General features: G+C 40.4%; 1 protein-coding gene across 1 annotated transcript; it reads right to left on the bottom strand.

The window, feature by feature from the left end:
* Positions 1–753: 753 nt before the first annotated feature.
* On the bottom strand, positions 754–10,686 carry psma8 (proteasome 20S subunit alpha 8). Its single transcript, XM_063200998.1, has 7 exons — positions 10,489–10,686; positions 9,709–9,835; positions 4,633–4,757; positions 2,691–2,813; positions 2,112–2,231; positions 1,172–1,234; positions 754–990 (listed from the first exon to the last, which is right to left on the bottom strand). Exons 1-7 carry the CDS (start codon positions 10,588–10,590, stop codon positions 895–897), a joined length of 756 nt encoding a protein of 251 aa, XP_063057068.1. The 5' UTR covers positions 10,591–10,686; the 3' UTR covers positions 754–894.
* Positions 10,687–14,115: the final 3,429 nt, after the last annotated feature.

Genomic DNA, 14,115 nt, shown 5'->3' on the forward strand with positions numbered 1-14,115 from the left:
ATTTCATATTCTGTTCCACTCGTACACCCGGCTACGGAATCAAGAAGTATTAAAGCATAACTGAAACTAATTTAACACATCCCATATATTCAATTCTTAGAGGTAGAGAGGAACCCTCCTATGCCATTGATACGAGAAAAATAATTACAGGCATGGCAATTTCTTGTAGTCATCATCACATTTCAAGGTGAGGCCATTGTTTTTTTTTTCACGTGGGCACATGAATTGGAAAAAGGGATTTTTTTTATATATAATATACAAAAATGTATATCATGTTGCAGTTACACAGAGCACCTTTAAAATATTAATTTGTAAGATTGTGGCCAGAATAGGTATTGCAACTATGCTTCTCATTGAAATTGTGCTGCCTATTGCCAAATTTGATCTTTTCATTAATATTTTCCGAGTAATAAACTAGTAAGACCAAAGTACAGTCATTTTTGCAGCTAAAAATATATATTTCTGGAATTTCAAAATGGCGGACCATGGAGGGAATCCCTCTTTTCATGTATGAAAAGTGCAACTTTCCCAGTCATATTGAATACTTAGAATTTGATGGCGCTGGTAAGTATTGTCACATTTGTGAATGGGCAGCATGAATTCTGGAAATGAACTACCAAAAATATTACACGGTGCACCTTTAAGTCTTTGGGGGCCAGGAACTATTCTACAGGAGCCCTGGAACGCTCTGGCCCCTGTCTAGAACCGCCTATGTGTACATGTGATTAAGCACAGAGAACAGGACACATGGGGTACAAACTAGAAAAAAAGAACATGTTTTATTGAGCAGCTTTCAGTGGAACAGCTCACTAACACACAACAATCAGAACCACCAGAAGAGTGATCAGGTGCATGTGGTCAAAGTCGCCAAAAAAAGACATTTCCAGAAACTGTTTATGACGACTTCTTCTGCTTCTTCTTCTCTGCCTCCTCCTCCTTCTCTTTCTCAATCTCAGCCACCAGCGTCTCGATCTCTTTGGACTCCAGAATCTGTAACAGAAAAAGCATTTAGGGATATAGTTTTTAGGGGGGAGGGATCTAATTTAGCAAGGCCAGGGCGATCAGGGATGATCATTTCCAATCCAAGTTCAAATCCTTCCTGGCTTCCTTCAGGAATATGCATTAAAAACATTCAGCGCCCATATGAAGATGCACGGTGAGGACTACTTGCCTTCAGTGGCTGGTTTCTCCTGATGATGGCCAGCTCGATGTTCTTGCCTCCTGACTGGACCACCTATGGAGCAGCAAGTGTTGTGATGAGAAACAGCATCACTTTGGACTAAAAACATTTTACTCCACCACCATAGGGCACAATCACACACTGAACACGAATGTATGCTTACCATCTGCCTTGCGCTTGTAAATTATATTTTGTGTGTGATCTGATAAAAGTTTTTTTTAAGATATGTCTCAGGGTTTTTTGTACCTTTATTGATAGGAAAGTGGGGAGAGAGATGGGGCAGGATTGGGAGTGTGAACTTGACCTTGTCTAAAAATCAATATCTATCCTCAAGTAGCTTCCTCTGTCCTTTGGCCACATGACTCAATGCTTGACATCATTCCAGTGTGTCTCAATACAAGACAAGCAAGACTGCACATGATGTGAAAGTCAAACTAGTGTAGTTCCTCCCAACCTTTTCTGCTGCTTGTGGCCTTGTGCCTTGACGTCATCTCACCTCCACAAAGAAAAAGTTTCCCTGCCATCAACCTAATCTTTCCCCCAATCAACATTCAAATTGCAAATGAGATAAGCTTTAAATTGTGCTTTTGTGAGATATTGAATAACACTTTGATCATCTATGACACGCCTAGTCTCATGAGGCAACAGGGATGGACACAAGGTACTAGTTTGAGTCATTGCATTACACTTAGCTAACACTTTTTCTATCCAAATCGACTTACATATATTTACAGGGTATATTGGTTACATTCTCTGTGGCCTGGAGCAATGTGGGGTTAGATGCCTTGTTCAAGGGCACTCAGGCCGTGGATAGAAGTGTAGGGAGGACTGGTAGGGGTAGGATTCGAACTTGCAACCCACTGATCTTTAGTCCACCTCCTAACCACTGGGTCACTAGTGCCCCTTGGAATACACCCCTTGACTGCCTCACCTCCAGCAGTGCCTTGATGGCCAGCTTGATTGCTTCGTTGTCAGTTGCGATGGCCTCGTCTGTGTAGTTCTTCTCCAGGAACTCCCGAACCGTCTTTGCACTGCGGCCAATGGCATTCGCCTGTGTGGGGTTACATCACGGGCATCAATGTTAGGAAATTCAAAAGAAAATACAAGCCCAAATGGAATGCAGACCGTCCTCACTAAATTATGCTGATGCATTCCACTTTTTTGCCCAATGTGTCATGCAATGCCCATCATAATGGTGGGAAAAAAAAAAAAAAACGGAAAACAGAACACTGCACGTCAACACAACAGAAAAAAATGGTTCAAACTGACGATTCTATATACAATCTCATGATGCCACATATTGTTTTTACCCCCCTCACGTTTAATTCCTTTTATAATCTATGACTCATGACTTTGCAATGTTCAGTACTACTTCACCTTCCAAGCATGGCAAGTTCTGAAGGGTCAACCATATGAAGAAAGCATCAACTAAAAACTCCAACTCGTCAAAATGCAATATTCCATTCCTACTCCATTAATTCATGATTTTAAAAAAAAGATGCCCCTTCACCTTCCAAGCATGATAGGTTCCAGAGGGGTCAGTCTGATAGAGCCGGGGTGTGCCGTCGTAGTCGAAGCCGACGATCAGGGCAGAGATGCCGAAGGGCCTCCTGCCGTTGCTCTGGGTGTATCGCTGGAGGGAGTCAACAGAAGTGGCAAAATGAGAGACCCAACAACAACTTGAAAAAAGTTAAAATGCTATTAACCTAAAACACAACTACAGTGAGTCCAATATGTATTTGATCCCTTGCTGATTTTGCCGGTTTGCCCACTAATAAAGACATGATCAGTCTATAAATTTATGATAATATGTATTCAAACATGGAGAGACAGAATATCAAAAAGAAATTCCAGAGAATAACTTAAAATAATATATTTTAATTTATTTGTATTTAATTTAGGCAAATAAGTATTTGACCCCTCTAGCTAAAGAAGATAAAGTGCTTTGTGGCAAAGCCCTAGTTGTCTAGCACTGAGGTCAGATGCTTCTTTTAGTTGATGACGATGTTTGTGCATATAGTAGAAAATATTTTTGCCCATTTTTCTTTGCACATTATCCCTAAAACATTAATAGTTTGTGGCTGAGCTTGGTACATGTGAGGTTCAGTTCTCTCCATAATATCACTATAGGGTTAATATTTGGAGACTGTCTAGGCCACTTCACGACTTTAATATGCTTCTTATTGAGCCACTCCTTCGTTGCTTTGACTGTATGTTGTGTATTATTGTCATGTTGGGAGATCTAAAAATGGCCCACCCTTCAGTGTAGTGGTGGAGGGAAGGACGTTTGCATTCAGGATTGCACATTACATGTCTCCCTCCATCCATTCGTTGACGATGTGAAGTTGTCCTGTGCCTTGGCCAGACAAACACCCTCAAACCATAATGATACCACTTTCATGCATGATGGTGAGGAGGGTGTTCTTGGGATCACAGACAGCAGTACTCTTTCTCAAAACACATTGAATTGTGATAATGCCAAACAGCTTGATTTTGGTTTCATCTGACTACAGCACCTTCTATCATATCCTAAACCAGTCTAATGTCCGTTGGCAAACCTCAAGTGGGACTGCACAGGTTCCTTCTGAAGTAGAGGTACCATGTGTGCACTACAGGATTTTAAACCTCTGTGGCATTAAGTGCTACCAGTAGTTTTCTCAGTGATTTTGGTCCCAGTAGCTTTGATATCATTGCCTAGTTCATCCCGTACAGTTCTAGGGTGATTTCTTTCTGTTCTCATGATTATCAAATCCCTACAAAAGGTCAAATCTTGTATAGAACCCCAGATATGCTGATGGATAGTCAATTTGTATTCCTCACATTTTGGAAGAAATGCATCAACAGCTGGGTCATTAATACTCGGTCTCTTTCTTGTGGCTTTGCAGCCCATTTAATCTTTGTTCAGGTCTAAAATCGTGTCCCTGATATCATTTGACCACTCTTTGGTCTTTCCCATGATGGTGAGGTTGGAGTGTGACTGATTCACTCATACTATGGACTGATTCTGCTGATTCAATGTGTCTTTTATGCATATTAGTATGTACAGGTGTCTTTAATTCAGATGACAAGTTGATCGGAAGTTCCCATCTGGTCTGTGGGCCCGGAACTGTAATCAGTTGGCAGGGGATCAAATACTTATTTTGCTCGATGAAATGGAAATAAATTAATATATATTCTCTTCAGTTAATTTCTGGATTTTCTTTTTGATATTCTGTCTCTCCATATTAGAATAGATATTATCATAACATTTATTGACTGATCATGTCTTTGTTAGTAGGCAAACCAACAACATCAGCAAGGGATCAAATACATATTTAGACTCACTGTAAGTTAAAAAATTAAAAACATTTTAAAAAGACATCAACACTCAACTACGACGCCAATACCTCGTTACCACAACAGACTTGTGTTTGTTTCATATGGCACACCAATTTTTAAAAGCCATGGTTCACCTGTTTGAGGGTGGCAATGTAACGTGTGATGTACTCCACAGTAACAGGGTCCTCCACTGTTAGCCTATGGCTCTGGCATTCCACCCTAGCTCTGTTGATCACAATACGAGCATCTGCTGTCAAACCTGCAGAGAGAGAGAGAGAGAGAGAGAGAGAGAGAGAGAGAGAGAGAGAGAGAGAGAGAGAGAGAGAGAGAGAGAGAGAGAGAGAGAGAGAGAGAGAGAGAGAGAGAGAGAGATAAGTCCTTCATCTGAATGAGAATTTCAGTACCACTCTGCATGGTGTTCACACAGCAGCACTGTGCACATTTATATAATTCAGCCAAAGATCCTATAAGAACACCTTTGTTTAAACCAGGGTGTCTCAAAGTGGTGCGGAGGTATTCGAGGGGGGGGGCGAGTGAAGTCAGAAGTTTTTTCTTTTTTAATACTTTTCTGCTTTGCTATTAAGTCAACACATTCGCTTTATAATCACAATATATTCATTAATTTATTCACTAATATTTAGAGAACATCATATCCCATATATATACATGTATATTAGGCTCTATTAAACTTTACCAAGGCCTTTTTATTTGTACTTTCTTAACCATTTTGCTCGAGGGGGGCACAGACAGACACCCTTCCTCTGAAGGGGGGAATGGCATGAAAAGTTTGAGAAACACTGGTTTAAACCATCTGATTCAACCTCCGCATTTAATGTGTCATATGGGTGATTCTCACGAAACGCGCAACAAAGGTGTTTTGACAACCATTTTTTCAAAATGATTTTTTGATTGAATTTCTTTTTGAATCAGTTACATCAAAGTGTACAGTTACTAAGCACAATAATATCAACTTACCTGAAAACTATTTAAAACACATTTTTTTACGTTTTATAGGTCCATGTCTGCTGAAATGCTCATTACCGCAATTTTTTTCTTTCATGAAATGTATTAGGAAACTTAATTGTTCTTGCAGTTTTGTTCATTGAATATTGATAGTTGTACTAGGGGCTACATAAAACACTCAAAAAAGTTTTTTTCCTTATTATTGTAGTTTAAGAATTTTACCATTTTACCTCATTACCGCAATAGGATCATTTGTTTTCCTCTTTAATTTTAGAATACATCCGTGAAAACCTACAATTTCGGTCTGAAAATATACTGAAGTGAAAGAAACATGAAAGGTACTGTGTTCATAAAAAATATATGTGAATAGAGTTTTCCTTTAGTACTTTTTTTACAATTAAGTGCTCATTTCGGTAATGAGGGATATGTTTCGGTAATGAGAATGAGTTTTCGGTAATGAGAATAAGGAGAAATAAATTGAACTAAAGCCAAATATTAGTAAATTATGTGATTTGTTATTATTATTAGCACAACGACAGAGCCTCCAGGGCAGAACTAATCAAATGACACCTAATAAGATGATAAATATATTCTATATAAACCATTCATTAAGCTACTGAAGGATATTGGGATTCAAGACTTAACCCAGCCAAAGACCATAAAAGACCATAGGTTAGGTGTGGGGAACCTGTCTCGAGGGCCGTTTGTGGCCCTTACGGCCGTTTAATCAGGCCCCCGATATAAATTTAATGTTATGCAGCCTCAAGTGAAATATTACATATTTTGTAAAGGAATCTTAGAAAATACTTTTGCAATACAATTGAGTTATATTCAGTGGAACTAGAGAAGGTGGGTCTGTTTTAAAGGTGTCTGACTTCAATATAGGCCTAAAGTGCAGGAGGAAATCCTGGTTTGTGTTCTTAGTACGGCTCTCTGAGAACTTTTACGGCCCTCAGATGAATTTGAAGAGGCCCCTTGAATGAAAAAGGTTCCCCAGCCCTCCAGTAGGCACCATCAAAGTAACATCATAGTATAAGGGGTGAAGGCCAAGGGATTGCACTCTGAAGTTATAGTTAGTCCATCATCAAAACACCGGAGGGTAGCCACCTGATGACCTCAATGAAGCGCATACATCCCACTCCTCATCCCCACCCTGAATATGACACAACTCGCCACGGATCTCTCCAGCCAAAAATCTATAGTGGACCAGAAATCTAAATCTGTCATGAGAAGGAAAATCATGTCGCAGTGCGAGGTCGTGCACTGGACTTTTTTTCTGACTCGGTGTGCACCGGCAACTAGGACGTAGGTAGAAGGAACAGGAGATGACTAAAGTAGCTTGTATGGTATGTGGGTTCGGTACACCTCGGCTTTCGGTACAGTATCATCGTAATACTGTCCGGACCAAAGCCGGAATTCACTATGAACGTTATGTGTTATGAAATATCACTGAACACCTCTAACTGCTTGAGTTGCACATTGCACATCAATGGCAGTCATAGGTTAGGGCATCAGACTCCCGATTCCCGACCCGCCAGGTTGGTGGAGGGAGTAATTAACCAGTGATCTCCGCCATCCTCCTCCATGACTGAGGTACCCTGAGCATGGTGCTCCCATTTGGGCGCTATTGGGGATGAGGCATAAATGCGGGTGAGGCATGAATGCCATTCTGTTGTGTGCAGTGTGCAGTGTTCATGTGTGTGCTGTGGAGTGCTGGATCACAATGCCAATGGGAGTTGTAGTTTCCCAAGTGGCCTTTCACTTCATTCACATTTTTGAAAAAGAAAAAATGTTGTTTTTCAGGACAATATCAGACATGCCCATAATTAGTATAGGGTGCATGAAACACAAAATTAAAACGTTGCAAAATCCTGCTCTTCTCTTGCAGTATTGTTCCTTTGCACTACCTTAACTTCCTTGTCATTTTCTAGCATGTTTGATACTTGTCAAAGGGTGGCACAATAGACTTGGAATTTTGAATTGCTGTGAATGGGCATTTTCAGCTAGGCCCTATATCAGTGCAAAGTGCATTTTGAGGCTGTTTTGATCCAGTTGCCTTTCCACTTACCCAGGACATCAAGAACCCACAGCATAACTAAAAGACTAAAAAAGGTACATGGGTGTTTGAGCATGGCTAAAGGATCAGAGTATGGGGGCTGAAACCTTGCTAAAGGCTGCAACATGCATGAGGAATTTCTAATTTGGGAAAGTGTAAAGGCAACTAGAGCATTGCTCTAAATAATTCTTCTTACTAGTTTTGATTGAAATATTCTAAAAACTACTTCTCACTGAATTCGCTATAAAGGCCTATTCACTGCTATTTCAAATGCCAAGCCTTTTGTGCCACCCTTTAACAATGATCAAATTGGATCCAAAACAAAGATTTTGGAAGGAAGTCAAGTTAGTAAAAAAAGATAAATACTCAAACCCACTACAATTGAGGGTATGACAACCAAACACAGGAAGCAAAAAAATCTGTCAATTTCTGGAAAATCGACTCACTTGAAGTGAGTCGATTTTGTCTCCAAACTTGTTCCCTTTTTGCCATCTACGCAATCTGACAACTTCACTGCGAGTGCTGGCTTCGTTGTTTGCAATTGCCTTGGCATTGGGTGACATCACCAGGCAGTTCGATTATTTTTTTGCATCAAAAGACCACATTTCGAGGGTGGAAACAGCCAGAATATTGATTCATGGGTTGGCATATGAGCAAGAATTAAGTTGTGACTTGCTACTCTCAATGAACTCTCACAACAGGGTTTCTGGCCCATAGTCGATTATTGTTCTTCCAAGGCTGGGAAAAAATGTAAATGTCACCACAACATTAGCCAGAAAGGATGAGAACAGAAAAATGGTCTATGAACAAGACCTGTATGACCACTCAATTTAGCCTATGCAATGTATAGGGAGATGATCACCTTTACAGACAACCCCCATTAGATGAAGGAGCTATTGCAGATGTTAGGCATTTACTTTTGCTTTGTTTACTTACAATATTGTATATCGAATATCGATTCAATACAATTGCATATTTCAACCTGAAATGGATGCAATTTCACTTCACACTTTCATCAAGTCCTTTAACTATAATTAAGTGACATAGTGACAATATTTATACTGCAAAAATATCATTTGTATTTAAGGTTGCAGTTGCATGTTTAAAAATGTAAATAAATAAAAAGTGAAATACATATATGTCATGATAATATATTCTAAATGTAAATCACCATAGAGTCTCATTACCGAAATTGACAATCCTCATTACCGAAAGGTACTTAAAACATTGCGGTAATGAGAATGTGTATTGCGGTAATGAGATGGCTCAGCACAATAATGCTAACTGTAACTTCAGTAATTATGACATAGCTAATTCATGACCATTGTTGAATTCTGAAAATGAATACCCTATTACCAAGCAAGTTTAAAATGAAAAAATCTTATTTATTTTGAAATATTGACTAATTTCGGTAATGAGAACCACTTTTGTCGTATTTGCATATTTTTGAGACAAATTGTGACATTTTACAGGCACAAACAATAAGGCTGACTAATCATGTAGCCATCTTGAATCTCCTGTTAGTACAGATGAATTGTAGGTAGTTTCAGCTCATATTGAAATTCTGATGGCTTTTAATTGTAGTTCTGAAATATATTGCGGTAATGAGAAGAAAAACTTGGGGACACGATCTTTTCTTGAAATATTCATGAGTGTTCATTATTTAAATTGCCAACAAGGAACACTTAATGAAACTTCGGACATAGACGAACGCTCTTGTAGTGTCATTTACGTATTTTTAACATTTTTATTATGTTTTACCCTAATTCAAAGACCAGAAATTTTGTTCGGGACACATTTCGGTAATGAGAATTTGCCTATAAAATGCATAAAAAGTGGAAAATAAAAATAATATTTTTTAAAATGAACTAGTGTGCCAGAAGCTACACGTCTTGCTCTACAGTAATGTATATTATCAAAAGAATACCTGTCATATTTAACCATTAAAACCTCATTGCCATCGTTTTTTTAGCTTCGTGAGAATCACCCATATGATAGCTGAGGGCAGTCATGACAAGGGCCCAGCGAGTTATCCTGAAACACACACAGCTTTATGTTCAGGACACTTACGTCATGGTGCGGATGGACAAGAGTTTTGGTCAGCCACTCCTACATCCCCACCACCCACCTGTCAGTGTCAGGAATTGAACCAGCAGTCCTCAAGCTGTACAGGTGACACCACATGACGTACCTGCAAAGGCCATGCAGACATGCTCATCCAGGGCACAGATCTTGCGTACTGTCCTCTCCTCCTGCAGCTTGGCCACCGACTTCTTCTCCACACCCAGGACAACGATGTCCTTCCCGCGGATACCAACCTGTCAAAACACAAGAATGTCAGATTCTACCACAGTGTTTCGCTACTCCTCCCCAAGACCATGGTCACGTAACTGCTACCAAGTAGACACCTTTGCCTGAACAAAACGTTCCCTGAACTGGACGACCATTACTGGTAGCACCACTTCTGCACCGGTTTGCTGTTAACAATTTCATTTTTGAGCAGGTATGACCAAAAAAATCTTCACCAAATTCACCTTCTGAAAGGCTGGCTATCTCCCTTATATAAGTTAATACACGAGAGCAGTCCTAACTGGCAGGGATGTTTTCAAGAAAATATTTGAAAAGTGTGTCGTCTCAGGTGAGACTAATGAGGAATAGTTTATTTTAAGTAATTGTAAGTATTGATGATAGCTAGTAGGCACTGCCGCCCTGTCCACAACATGCAAGTCATGATAAGCTAACTAGCTAGTTAGCTACTTTAGCTAAATACTCAATGGGCTGGTGCGCAAACGACGACACCAAAATAAAGGCTTCCTTCCTGCATACTAGTGGAGAGTTGAACATTGGATAAATAGCTTATCCTTCTCAATCACACAAGACGATAGGTGTTTATAACTGACTCAAAGCTTGCCTTGCTAGTCAGGTGCGCTATCCGCTAGGAATAATCTACACAAGTTCCCCTGGTTCTTACCGCTGTGGACCCTTTTTTCACGGCCTCCTGTGCATATTCAACTTGAAACAGATGTCCATCAGGAGAGAAGACAGTGATAGCTCTGTCATATCGCGCAGCCATTGTGCTAATAAACTTATTTCAGCTACTTTAATTCAGACAAAAAAACCTGTGTTTTCTGATGCCTGTCTCCAGGCTGCTCGAAAAAATGACAATCATGCGCATGCGCGAACTTCTTCTTTTGCGTTTTTCTCAAAGACACGAGAGCACTGCTGCCCCCTGCAGCCACTATTAGATCACGCAGCGTAGTGATAAAGCCTGTGTAGTCCATTACATTGCATCACACTTATATTACCTGATGTAAACATTGACTGTGATTTCCTTTTATTATTTTGTTACATGCAGTTTGCATAAGCATAGGAAATTATGCAAGCATTTTCTTGAGATAAATTATTGTCAACGTCTTATTTAAATGTTTTTAGTCAAACTGCACATTGGAGACTGATCAAACGCAATTTCAAACTTCTGTGCTAACCCCGTTACATAGATTTTTAACAACAAAGTAGGCCTACTCTTGACTTGACTCTTGACTTGACTTTTGGTCAACAGCACTAACTAACAGTAGCCTAACTGAGAGGCCTAGTGTTGTTCTGAGGTCAGGCATGAATGAACAGAAATTTGATTAATGGATGGAGTCGTGGAGTCACAGTCACAGAATATCAAACCAGTGAAAGTGTAATTTTGTCATTGTGACACCATAGCACTCCCCCAGAATGTCAGGCTCAGACAGAGGGAGGTGGGATATTGGCAAAGTCATTTAGCCTTTTATTGATACCAAGAGAGCTTTGACGACCACATCCCACTGTACATCACAATATTACTGTCCCTGTGATACATTTTTAATTCACCCGATAGGTGTGTGTGTGTGTGTGTGTGTGTGTGTGTGTGTGTGTGTGTGTGTGTGTGTGTGTGTGTGTGTGTGTGTGTGTGTGTGTGTGTGTGTGTGTGTGTGTGTGTGTGTGTGTGTGACAGGACAGGCGGGATAAAAAAAGAAAAAGAAATTAATTAGCCCCAAGTTGGTCTTCATGCATAGGCCATAAGTTTGTACATAGACCTGACTCGATGAAAACGTATTATTATTATTATTATTGTTATTATTATTATTATTATTATTATTATTATTATTATTATTATTATTATTATTATTATTATTATTATTATGTGTTCTCATCGCCTAAAGGAAATGCCGTTATTTTGAAATGTGCACCTACAATATATGTCCCAGTACTACGAAGTAATTGAATATCCGTTCCTGAACTGTACAGTCCATGCAGAATTTGTGTTCAAGAAACATGGCTTAAGCCACAGCTGGACTTCATTTTGTATGGGTATGTTGCTATTCGTAGAGACAGGGAAGGGGGTGTGGGGGGTGGCGTCGTAACCTTTATCCAACAAGGGCTGGGGTACAGGGTAATGAACACATGCGGAGATGAGGAGGCAGTAGTAGTGGAGGTATGGATAGGCGACAGCAATGTACGGGTAGCCAATTTCTATAACCCCTGTAAGAAGTTAAGTAAAGAGAACCTTAGTAACATTATTGGCGAGGATTTTAATCAAATAGTTTGGTGTGGGGATTTCAATGCCCATAGTACTCTCTGGGGTAGTGCACAAACAGATTATAATGGGTGTGTGGTTGAGGAGCTGTTAGAGGAAATGGAACTGGTGTGTCTGAATGATGGGAGGGGTACCCGGATAGATGTGGGGAGAGGGGTGGAGTCGTCAATTGACCTCACCTTGGTTTCTGAGAAAATAGCTAGTGTTACTAAGTGGGAAGTTCTTGATGATACTACAGTAGGTAGTGACCATTATCCGATTCGCTGTGACATTGGAGTAGGGTCAGTGCAACTGGAGGACATAGGCTTTCCTAGATGGAAATTAAAAGATGCTAACTGGACGGCCTATAGTATGTTCTGTAGTGTTAGGATGGAAGCTATTAGGCCAGATAGCTTTAGCAGGGTGGACGAGTTTGCCTCAAAAGTAACTGAAGTCTTGCATTCAACCGCAACAGAGATAATAGGAAAGGGGAGTGGTGTAGGACGACGTAAGATGGTTCCTTGGTGGACAGAGGAGTGCAAGAAGGCCATACAGGAAAGGAACAAAGCGTTTAGGAAGGTGAAGACTACTTTTTGTTTTAGTGACATGGTGGCGTATAAAAGAGCCCAGGCTCACGTAAGAAGGGTTATAAGGCAAACAAAGCGGCAATACTGGCAACAATTCTGCAATGAAATTGGGAGGGAAACTCAAATCTCTGAAGTTTGGGGTATGGTTAGGAGGATGAGTGGTATACGAAGGGAGCTTTCCCTTCCAGCCATAAGATTTGAGGATAAAGTTATGATTAGTAATAAGGATAAGGCAGAAGCATTGGCGAGAACGTTTGTTAAAGTACATAGCTCTGTCAACCTGACACCAGAAGCTAGAGCAGCAAGAAGTGTTATGTTAAGCCAGCACCCTAACATACATAATAAAAAGACAGATTTTAGCGAAGCAATGGATGTTCCCTTCTCCCTGTTTGAACTCAAAAGAGCCCTGGATGGGGTGAGAACCACATCCCCTGGAAAGGATGAGATAACCTATAAGATGGTGGAATGTTTAACCTCTGAGGCACAGGAAATAATTTTGCAGCTTTATAATAGAATATGGAAGGAAGGGACAATTCCATTGATCTGGAAGCACTCTGTTGTTATACCCATAGGGAAGCCAGGGAAAGATAAGTGCGAAGTTACCAGCTATCGACCTATTGCCTTGACTTCAAACATGTGCAAAATTATGGAGCGCATGGTTACCAGCAGATTAACATATGTCTTAGAAAGTAGAAACTTGCTCTCATGCCACCAGAGCGGTTTTAGGAAAGGGAGGACCACAATGGACCCAGTAGTCTGTCTGGAGAACGAAGTTAGGAAGGCTCAAGCCAATAAGGAGCATGTAAATGCAGTATTTTTTGACGTGGAAAAGGCATACGACATGCTGTGGAAAGATGGTCTTCTCATGAAGCTAGAGTCAATAGGCATAGGGGGTAGAATGTATAACTGGGTGATGGACTTCCTTAGAGACAGAAGTATCGAAGTACGGGTTGGGTCATCTCACTCTTGTATTTACTCCATAGAAAATGGAACTCCACAAGGGAGCGTTTGTAGTCCTATTCTTTTCAATATCATGATTAATGATGTCTTTGTGGGTGTAGACGCTAGTCTTGGCAGGTCATTATATGCAGACGATGGGGCTCTGTGGGTGAGAGGGCGTAATGCGGTAGCTGTACAACTGAAATTACAGTCAGCAGTTAGTGCTGTGGAGGAATGGGGAATTAAATGGGGTTTCCGTTTTTCTGTTGACAAAACTCAAGTGGTGTGCTTCTCTAACAAGCGGGTTAACCCGAAGGTACAGATCACTCTCTATGGGCAGTCAGTTAAGCAAGTATCAAGTGTCAGATTCCTTGGAGTGTGGATGGATCGTAAACTGACATACGGAGAACATATCCAGAGGGTCACAACCAAGTGTAAAAAGGCTGTTAATGTGATGAGATGCCTTGTGGGGAGCAGCTGGGGGGCGAGCATGGGTGCCCTTAGGCATATTTATACTGCTCTTATTAGG

Source organism: Engraulis encrasicolus, chromosome 6 (assembly GCF_034702125.1).
Source record: "Engraulis encrasicolus isolate BLACKSEA-1 chromosome 6, IST_EnEncr_1.0, whole genome shotgun sequence".
In the NCBI taxonomy this organism is placed as follows: Eukaryota; Metazoa; Chordata; class Actinopteri; order Clupeiformes; family Engraulidae; genus Engraulis; species Engraulis encrasicolus.